The sequence below is a fragment of the Ixodes scapularis genome, unplaced genomic scaffold, assembly GCF_016920785.2.
Source record: "Ixodes scapularis isolate PalLabHiFi unplaced genomic scaffold, ASM1692078v2 PGA_scaffold1__304_contigs__length_218370807, whole genome shotgun sequence".
Lineage (NCBI taxonomy): Eukaryota > Metazoa > Arthropoda > Arachnida > Ixodida > Ixodidae > Ixodes > Ixodes scapularis.
The window spans coordinates 113,321,648-113,331,423 of NW_024609846.1; the positions used below are offsets into that span (position 1 = coordinate 113,321,648).

Here is a 9,776-nt window from a genome sequence, read left to right on the forward strand (position 1 = left end):
GGGCACAGGTTCTGGCTGTAAAATGGCCACAGGACATATCAACCATACAAATGTGAGCATCATACCAGACCAGACACGGTAAAAAGATATAAAACCTGCAGCACTGCTACACCTGAGAGTACTTCCAAGAACATAAACTTTCAGTTGTATAAAAAAAGCCTTGAAACAAATAAAAACAAGTTCCTTCAATTGCTACATGTTTTTAACACTTTCCTGACTGCGCCCATATGCCGTCGATCACCGGTGATCTCTGGTTTCAAAGTGCCATCAAGAAATTACATTTAGTGGGGAGAATTATGTTCCACAATCTTGTGGATAGGCGAAGAACTCTAGTTTCAATTTCAACGTAGTTTTGAGCTTTATCACAAACTGGCGGACAGTCAAAAATAGTCTTGAGAATGGTGGTTGCACTTGTCTAGCACGGCTAACTGCTTGCATCAGTCTTCGTAACAAAGATGGCATTATTTCCATAATTCAAGTGTATTGTGGCATATTCTTTAGACCTCAAGAGCTCTGGGGGCACTTTAAATTATGTTATAGGCATTGCTTAACAGATGGTTGTCGGCAGGGCCGTACCCAGAAAAAAATTTCGGGGGGGGTTTTCGAGGACAACGGCGGCCATTTTGTCTTATTTTCGCCTATGAATCATGTGCATCGGTGGCATATAATGGAGAGTTACAGCAAACCGAAGAACCGATCCCGGTTTGGTTCCCGGTAGCCGACCGGTGCCACTGCGCGTGCGCAGAGGTGGAGATTAAAATCGACTGGCTGCAAGTGCACCGACCAGGGCCGTACCCAGAAAAAAATTTCGGGGGGGGTCAGAACCCCCTATCCCCCCCCCTGGTTACGGCCCTGGTTGTCGGTAAGCACCACTATAATTTCCAATTCTGTCCCGAGACGGCGTGCATGTTTTATGTTCCCAACAAGTCGGACAAAAATGCTAGATATGAAGAGACTGCAATCGAGGGTGTAACAAAACCAAGGTAGAACACAAAGAAAGCATTCTGCTGGGAATGTGCGGTGTACTATCCGTGTTCCACCAATACAAGCATTCCTTATATTGAAAAGCGCACGTGTTACGGAGACTGACTCTCCGACGAACCAAAAATAGACAGTGTCAGTTAAAGTACTCTTAACTTTTAGAACCAATAGCCATGGGTGTGGAGCACATTGTGTATATTCTGAATTTTTCTTTTATATGAATAGCTGTAGAAGTGTTGGTGTTTATATGCCTTCCACACATACATTGCATTTTCAAGAAATAAACTTCTTAAAATCTTTTTTGCACATTATACCATCCTCAGTTTCTTTTGAAAGACCAACTAATTTGCTAAATTTTGATCTGTCACACTGCTCCATACGCAAATTAGTTAGGAAAAAAAAGTTTTGCACAGATCCTTTAAAAAATTGCCACTTTTCCTGTGGTCAGGAAAGAATTAAGTAAAAAAAAATGCTTTCACATTAAAGCAACATTAGTGATAAGAACAATAGGAATCTTCCTTAATTTCTGAACGTTCCTTCATGCCTTTCTTTGTGCAGCTTATAGATAACTAATCTCTGTTATGAATGGAATGAATAGAAAACAACTTGAAGTGACACCACAGCCTGAAGTTTCTAGTGGAATCTTATCTATATTTAACCCAAACAATAGAAAATGAGTAATAACTGCAAAGCGTTGCTGAGATTCTTGTTCAACTCGTCACCCATAGTTGCTGCACACCTGTGCGAGTACCACAGCCATACATGATCAGTATATATAATTGATATACAATTCGACTGGAGCATGGACCCTTAATATTGTGACTTTTGTGACTCAAGCTGCTTAGCAACTTTAAACATTACCTGTGTTATTTTTCATTAGCACATTGTTATATGCCAGGAAATTAAAGTCCATTAAACTCTAATCCCCTGCTATATGTTTACAACTTCTATCATTTCAATGTATCAAGGAAACCAATTAATGCTCTCCTTCCAATCTTGCTGTGAAACACTTTGGAGATCTTTGCTCTTGGCACTGTAGGCACATAATACAGGTCTGTCAGCATACCCTTCAACTGCCCTTCAAAAATGGGGTATGCCCTTCAACCAGGGCACCCAGCACACACAACTATAAGTTATACGGCTTTGTCTACAGCACACTGCTGTAGTGTAGAGATCATACTCTCTTTTTATGTACACCGAGCCTGTGACAAATGTCTTATTATAAACACCTAAACCTTGGAAGAGCGGGGACAGGTCTCAGGAGGGAAAATGCATCATGAACCTCCATGGTCGTAAATTAAAACATGTTATGCTTGGATGATTCGGCACTGTGTTACGAACACCAATGAGGGGCTAGTTGGCACTTGCCCTGGTACCAAAGCCCCATGAGCTGATTGGCCCTAGTCAGCTCTGGCCCTACGCTGTGATTGTGCACAGGCACAACCCGCACAAACTCCATCTTGCGGAAATGTTCAAGGAAGGCCTCCTTCAAGACCCTTGCCTGCACGACGTCCAGGCAATGGTGGCAGAGTGCGCACTCGAGACTTTGGGTACACATCTCGCACTCTTCCGAAGTGCACTTCTCCGGAAACACGGCAATGCCCCTGTCTGGCGGATCCGACGCCTCTGCCGCGGTTGCCAGGCCAACCAGACTAAGCGCGTTCAGCAGCACCCGCTCGTACAGGGCTCCGTTCTGGGGAAAGTGGGCCGACGAGAGGTTGGGCGACATGTTGGCCTCCATGAGGAACACGTTGAGGTCTTCGTCGACCACGAAGTCGAATCGCACCAACTCAAAGAAGTTGTTCCTGGGCCCGTACCCCGATGCCATCCGCACCATGTCGCCCTCTTTGTCGAGGCAGACGGCCGCGATAGCGTCCCTAATCTGCGTCCATATCCGGCCGGGGTCCTTGCCTCCGCGCGTCAGGTGCAGGTCGAGGGACTCTCTCATGCTCAAACGCGAGCCGACGTAGTACTCCCTTAGCGATGGCATCTCCCAGATGGGAGTGTAGTTGTCACCGACCACGTAGGAGTCAACGTCCGACGCGTCGAAGGGCTCGGCGTACGGATGGGCGCAGAACCGAAGCAGCGCTTCTCCGTCGTAAGAGTACACGCGGAGAGGGTTCAGCGACGTTAACACGACGTAGACGCCGACGTCGAACTTCTTGCCGTCCACGAGAAGAGGCTTGGCGAGGAACTCTTGCACGAACGTCCCCGCTTGGTCGATCGACACTTCGCTCAGACGCTTCACTCGAATCCCGCGGTGGTGGTCGCTTTTTTGGACCCACATCTTGGTGGGGTGCCCCTTCGCATACTCCAAAAATTCCCGTTTGGCCTTGGGGAGTTTGAAAGCGACCGGGACGTGCGGCGACGAGAGGCCCGTGGACAGGCTTCCCTTGTTGGTGATGTAGCCCGATCCCGGGAAATGGTTGACCCGCTGGTGGGGTTGGAGGTGTGCCAACTCCGAAGCCAGCTCGGTGAACGGGTAGTCGTGCGACCAGAGCACGCTCCACTCATCCGTCCGGTTTCCGAGACGATAGCCCAGGCGATCGAACACAGCGAACACGTGACGGAGGTAACCGGTTTCCAGCCTCTTGCCGTGCACCCACACGATCGGTTTTGAGCCGCAGTCGGCTTTTGAAAGCGACTGTCTCTCCGACCGCACTACGGCGTCGCGCTGGACGAGCAGAGTGGACAGGAGATTTTGCTGACGCGTGCACAGGCGACGGATTTCCAGCAGTCCGGCGAGAATGGCGATCACGCCGACCAGAACCGTGATGGAAATGCAGTTTACTGACTGAATGGACCACCGAGGCGTGACGGCAGTTTGGGACGACTGCTTTGGGCCATTGTGTATTGTTTTCTTGTTGTTTAATGAGTTGATTTTTCGACACCTCAGGGACGCCTGCATCGTCCCTGGTTATTTAAGCCAGAAAAGCGGACTGCTAGGACAAGCGTTTCGGGGCAGTAAAACTGGAAACGCCGATTGGCTGAAAAAAAATGACGTCACTTCCGGTTTTGTTATTTTGTTGATTTTTAGATAACGTTTTAAAGTAAAAATATATAAAAAGGTACTTTTCTTGTTTTTGTTTGTTTTTACTTTTTTTTTTATTTTTCTTGCTTGATTCTTTAATTTTGGTTGGTACGGTTCCGTCGTTCCGTTCTGTTCCGCCTTGGCGCCCTTGGCCGCGGGGGCAATGTTTTTGTTTTCGTTCTACGTTCAGGTGTTGGGTGGCGACGTATTAACCGTCGATAACCAGCTGAAGCAGCTCAAGTTCTCGAGTGGAACGAGGTTGACCGTGCGCAGTGGCAGCCGTTGACAACAAAAACAATGTCTGCACTCAGCTTCGCCGGATGAGTGCCGGCGTCGATCGCGAACCGCCAGAGCCGCCAAATACCTCTCGTACATCTCCAAGAACACCAAGAACAGGAGGTATTCATAAAGGTGAGTGTTCACCGCACTTTAGTGCTTCAGTTCCGTTTGGAGTCGTTTGACATAATTTAGTCCGGTGCGTCCGGGAACAAAGGCGCTACCAGAAATGGCGGGAATGGTCGGTCGGTGCTGAATGCTGATGCCATCCAAGCGGATTTGAATTGGGTTTCGTGCGCTCAACGTGTCGATTTGTTTCTTGAGCTGCCTTTACCAACCGCTCGCCCGAAATCGTTCGGTAGAACATGCGGACGTGACGGCTAGCAGAGCCCTCCGCAAAGGCTTAGGAGCGCGCTCACAATTTTGGAAGCTTCCGTATGACCGCAAGTGCTCAATAAGTCGCTATAGCAATGATTGCATGCCATCGACACAGACTTCGATCCAGTTTTTCAACGAGACAGGAAGGCCCAACGAAGCAAGCGTAGAATCTGATGCTTCGCCTGTCACTGTCTGCGCGGGAACACGCCGAGAGGCGCTTAAACGAGCTGCCAGGGCGTAATTAAAAAAAAAAAAAAATCTAACGCAGGTCTGAACCACGCGAGGATCGTCTCGAAGCATGGTAGCCTCAACAGACGCTTGCCGCCACACGCGAGGAGAAAGCAGGAGGCCCGAAGTTTGAATGTGAAGGTAAAACGTGCTTTAATAATAATGATCTTTATCTGCACGTTCCTTTGTATGACTAAGGTGATCGTGCTGAGACACAATGTAGCAGCGATTGCTCTCGAACAAAGGACAGGACAGCAGAAAGGCAATGAGAGGCAGGGAGATAACTGACCTCTCTGTTGTAAAACATTTTTCAGAGGAGGTGCGAAGAGCTGGCCCTCACTTTTTCAAGGCAGCCGCAGAACACTACGAGCCCCGAATCACTGCCGCGGCTGACTCACGCGGATGCTGTGCTGCACCCTGCACTGCACATGGTTCGAAGCACACTTCAGCGGACCAGTGCATGCCCCTGATGCATCGTCGAGGTATGTTTTGTACTGCTTTTCCTAGCGGTGCACTGAGCAGTCCAATCTTGAAGGGAGCACGCGAGTGCGTAGCCAGTGCTCCATGCAGCAAGGACCGCAAGCACCCGCGGAAGCTTGGAGCACACGCAGTGACGCCAGCAGCCGTGCACGCTGGCGTCGTCTGCTACTGTACCGTCCTTTCGTTCGGTGCGCAGAAAAAAAAAAGGAGTGACCGTTCTGTTAAAAGTCTGATGGTGAGTTCTGTTAAAAGTCTGATGGTGAAGGCATCCTTTACAGAAGCACTGTATGGCTCTCTGCACGCTAGAATGGGGGCTGTCGTTGATGCTCGCAGGGGCGTTGCCCACAACTAAGCAGACGACCAAAGTCCTGAGCAGGTGACTAATCGTTTCATTGTTCTTTGGTAGGGAAAGGTAGATAATGTGCTTCTACTCCCAGCTTTTTTTTTTTTTTTTTTTTTTTTATCACCATTTAGTATGTTACCATCAAAACAGCATCCTGGTGTTCACATAAATATGTGTTAACAATACCTATCGTCAAATATGTGACTCAAAGAGCCAACTGCGGCCGAGGATATCTTTTAAGTGTTCTTTTTCTCACAAAGATCCCTGGCATTGACTTTTTAGCCACGTCGTACCTTGAGTCCACAAAAACAATGTGCTTCAGCTAAATGGTATTCACACAAAATACATCCTGACAAGCTGCTTTCACTCTCGAGCCTCGAAGAAATTTTGCAGTTTGATTTGAACTATGTTGTAGGTTAAGGAGGTAGGGTCAGGGAAAAGAAGGTGGGAGAGGAGGAAGCGGGCACAATGCTGGTCAAACCCTCTCCCTTCGCCGGCGTTGCATCCATCTCGTCCTCTCCCACCTTCCTTTTTCTTCCCCTACCTTCTTGAGTTGTCACCGACCATATAAAAGGCATGCATTGATATCACTTGTTCGTTTTGTGGCCATGGCGCCAGCAAGGTTTGAGAAACGTATCCTGCTTCACAGGGATTCAGCACTCAACATGGAGAAACTATTGGCAGTGCTGCTGTAATGTCTTTGTCCTCGTCTTTTGCAGCCATCTAAAAAAGAGAAATATAATACTAGGAACACAGAGCAACGTCACGCGCCAGTACATAGTGTACTACGAAGGGCAGGTAAATTGACTGCGGAACACGATTTTCTCAATGTCCTCACGGTTCTTTCGGCCAAGTACATACAGATAAGACGATTACCATTAGAAATGTTGAACGCCAATCCGAAATGTTTTTTGGCGGTGTGCCGAGCAAAAGGACATTGCTGCAACAGAAAACATGTGCCATCCTCCGCCTTTGGTGCTTCTGTGTCTGCGCCGAGCTTCCGCAGCCACCAACAGTCAACGCTGCATGGACTGCCCGCCATGCTTTCATGCGTTCCATGTATGATTGGCACAGCATGTGGATGTGTCATGCAAGTGACATCAGCGCTGTTGGCAGTGCCATGCTGGTTGAGCTTTGCTAGGCTCTGACCATTGACAAGCTGTTTTATGCAATAATCGCTCTTGGAAGTCCCCAAACTGTTTTTAGCAATTCAAGTGTCAGATTTTTTTTAGCTATGGTTATACAGGTTTTCTTTTTTAACATTTACAGATTTCAAAGAAAAAGTGAAAGTTATGACAGTTATAAGTTATACGGCCAGGCGGACATTAGATTCATGGAAGAATGCAGCTAAAAGTCCGTGTAGATCATGTGTATCATGCTTCTCTACAGCGCAGCTACATACTTGCGTAGGACAACCCCCATGAAGTGGGGTGGGGGGGCTGCATGCATGTGTTGGGTAGCCCCTCTTGGTTTTACAACTCTACCCTGTTGTAAAATTTTAGATTTTAATGCGAACAAGTTGATAACAAAAAAGAACTTGGTCAACATTGATCTTACAACTAGAGATGTAAAAGGAACAAAAATAGAGAACAGCAAAATGTGGAAGAAGACATCTCGCTTCTTTCATTTTCATTTGACTAAGTGACATTGGTCGGCGACTGTAAGACTTTTAATCACAATAGTTATACACCACAGGTCCCGGGGATCATGGCATCGATGAGCTCGCTTTCGCCTTGTCCAAGGTAGCAGCGGAACACTACGGGCAGGCCCGGAGTCACCGCACCGGCTGGCTCACGGGCGTCGTCCTGTACTCTGCACGGCACTGCGTGTGGCTTAACCGGCCAAGCAGAGGGTCACTGCATGACCTTTATGAGGCGTCGCTAGCCATTGTAAGTATATTTTGGACGCTCGTGTCAGGGGATGTACTTTTGTGTTCTACAACAGAACATGTTTGGTGGCGGTTCAGTCTTGCCAATTCAGCCATTTCGAAACATAATTTTGTGGCGACTTGGCTTAGGTTTTCTGGCTCGGCCGTCTTTTGCACCAGTGTCTAGGCTCGGCGTAAGCCTCTTTGTTCTTTATTGTCAAGGCTAGTGTAATTTCTGCTACGCCGTCGAAGCAACTTCTGCATGCGAACAAGATGCAAGACGAAGCTACATGCTCGTGCTCAGTGCATGACCACATGTGAAAACTAATAGCGAGTTTGTTTCGCTGCACTCGTGCCCATGCGCAGCCACTCGCAACATGAAGTGAGTTTGTTTCGCCGCCGGCACTCCACACGTGCATGCGCTCGCTGCACCCTGAGGATTAAGTGTGTACCTGAATGCACTCCCGTCATGCATCACTTAGGCAGGGAACAAGAGCAGATGACTGGTTTGTCCACCATGCGGGACAGTAGAACTGCAGAAAAAGTGAATTTCTGCTAAAAAAATGACGTCCCACGAGCAACAAAATCGGACACGAGCTTGAATTGTGTGTCTGCTATTCTATAAAGCAAGCAATCCACAACCTGTGCTTAACTTGCAAGTTTTCAGTCATTTTGTTGCTGTACAGACGTCCATATACACCGGTGGATAAAGAAAGGTTCAGAACGAACATCAGCCACTGCGAGATATCTCTCACCATGTGTGCGGGGCTAAAGAGTTGGGACGTTAGTTGACAAAGCTTGCCCGGCAGAAACCTGCGACGCGTCCAATCGGGAGCCGAGAAAGCTAAACTGTTTTTACCCGAGGCTTGGATAAAATCACAGTGTTTAATAAGGAGCCATGGAATTTATTTTGGGTGGGATAAATTAATTTAGGTTCGTATTTTGCTAATACAGTTGAACCTTTCAAGAACGAAATTTTCGCGGCAACGAAGAAATCTGGCGGCCCCAGCGAACGTCCATAGGGTTCAATGCATTTGCACCCTCTCAACAGCAAAGAGTTTTTAAAAAGCAGTCCCGCATTAACGAAAGTTTGAGGTAGTGATCTGCCATAGAGTTATTCAATGTGTCTACCAAGTTGGCATTTTCAAATTCCCTGAGTTTTTCAGGTTTCCCCTGAGTACTTTTGTGAAATTCCCTGAGTGACACAGAACTTTGTTTTAGGTCAGGATGGGCGGACACCATGTCGCTAGATGCTGTCACTCTCTAAAAAGCATGTCATAAAATAAAATAACAACACAATACAGTTTTGATGATAGCGAGTAACTTTTATTACATTTAAAAAGAAAACAGAACGAAGTGGTTAGTAAAATTGATAGCGAATAAAGTATAAAAAAAGGTAAACTGAGGTTTACGTGACCCCCCCAGGTCTGGTCATGTGACCTCAGGGGGGGGGTGTCGAGACCTGACGGTGACGCCGCTCAAGCCGGAAACGGGAGCAATAACGGGGAAAGGAAAGGGTAAACAAACATAAGGCGTTCAAAGTGTGATTGCTCAACCCTTGTTGTCAAAACACTCCACCTGACAAAATCTTTTTTTTTTTTTTTTTTTTTTGGGGGGGGGGGGGGGGCTAAGGAGTCGCACAGTGACAGCGGTGTTTGGGAAAATGAGCGCACGCGACCGTTCCAACAGCGGGCACTCCCTGCCCTCCCCACGCGCGCAGGTGCCCTTCCCCTTGCTTTTGCCATCCTCCACTTTTGTTTTTTACATTTGGTTGCTTTTTTTATTTTTTATACAATTGCTTTTTCGCTGCGCATCCCCGCGTGCGCATTCCCGGGTGCGCGTATGCTGGCTTGGCGGTCTGCCAGCCCCGCAACCCGAGCTATGTGCTCCCGGCCGGCGCAATCCGACCTATAGGGAGAAGCGAAGAACCGCCTTCGTCTTCGTTCCCTACATCCGAGTGTCCCCTCCATGGGAGTTATGGGCATTCGATACAGAAAAACAATGCAATTTTCTAGGGGATGTTTGGACTGTTTCATATAAACAATAATTCGAAATAAGGGTGTGATATAACCGGGTTCGACAGTATGTTTGGCCGTCTCCCTTAATTTCCAGATACCTTCGTTCGTTTGGCACATATATCACCGATGCTAGAAAGCGCCGACGTCGTGTTCGCGCTGAGAGTGTCCGACAGT

The 9,776-nt window shown here is 47.7% G+C and overlaps 1 protein-coding gene and 1 long non-coding RNA gene across 2 annotated transcripts; one reads left to right on the plus strand and one right to left on the minus strand.

Annotated features, from left to right (window-relative positions):
- Window positions 1-861: 861 nt before the first annotated feature.
- Window positions 862-3,953, minus strand: LOC115309845 (probable tubulin polyglutamylase ttll-15). The gene has a single exon (XM_029968097.4). The coding sequence runs from the start codon at window positions 3,887-3,889 to the stop codon at window positions 2,315-2,317; it is 1,575 nt and encodes a 524-aa protein (XP_029823957.3). The 5' UTR covers window positions 3,890-3,953; the 3' UTR covers window positions 862-2,314.
- A 346-nt stretch (window positions 3,954-4,299) lies between these two features.
- On the plus strand, window positions 4,300-8,043 carry LOC121836133. Its single transcript, XR_006077798.1, has 5 exons — window positions 4,300-4,423; window positions 4,935-5,035; window positions 5,209-5,562; window positions 5,653-5,750; window positions 7,413-8,043. It is a non-coding gene; the product is annotated as an uncharacterized LOC121836133 (long non-coding RNA).
- The last annotated feature ends 1,733 nt before the right edge of the window (window positions 8,044-9,776 follow it).

What these genes read in the sequence shown, in the direction of transcription:
- LOC115309845 (XM_029968097.4), bottom strand. Translation starts at nt 3,889, where the DNA reads ATGCAGGCGTCCCTGAGGTGTCGAAAAATCAACTCATTAAACAACAAG.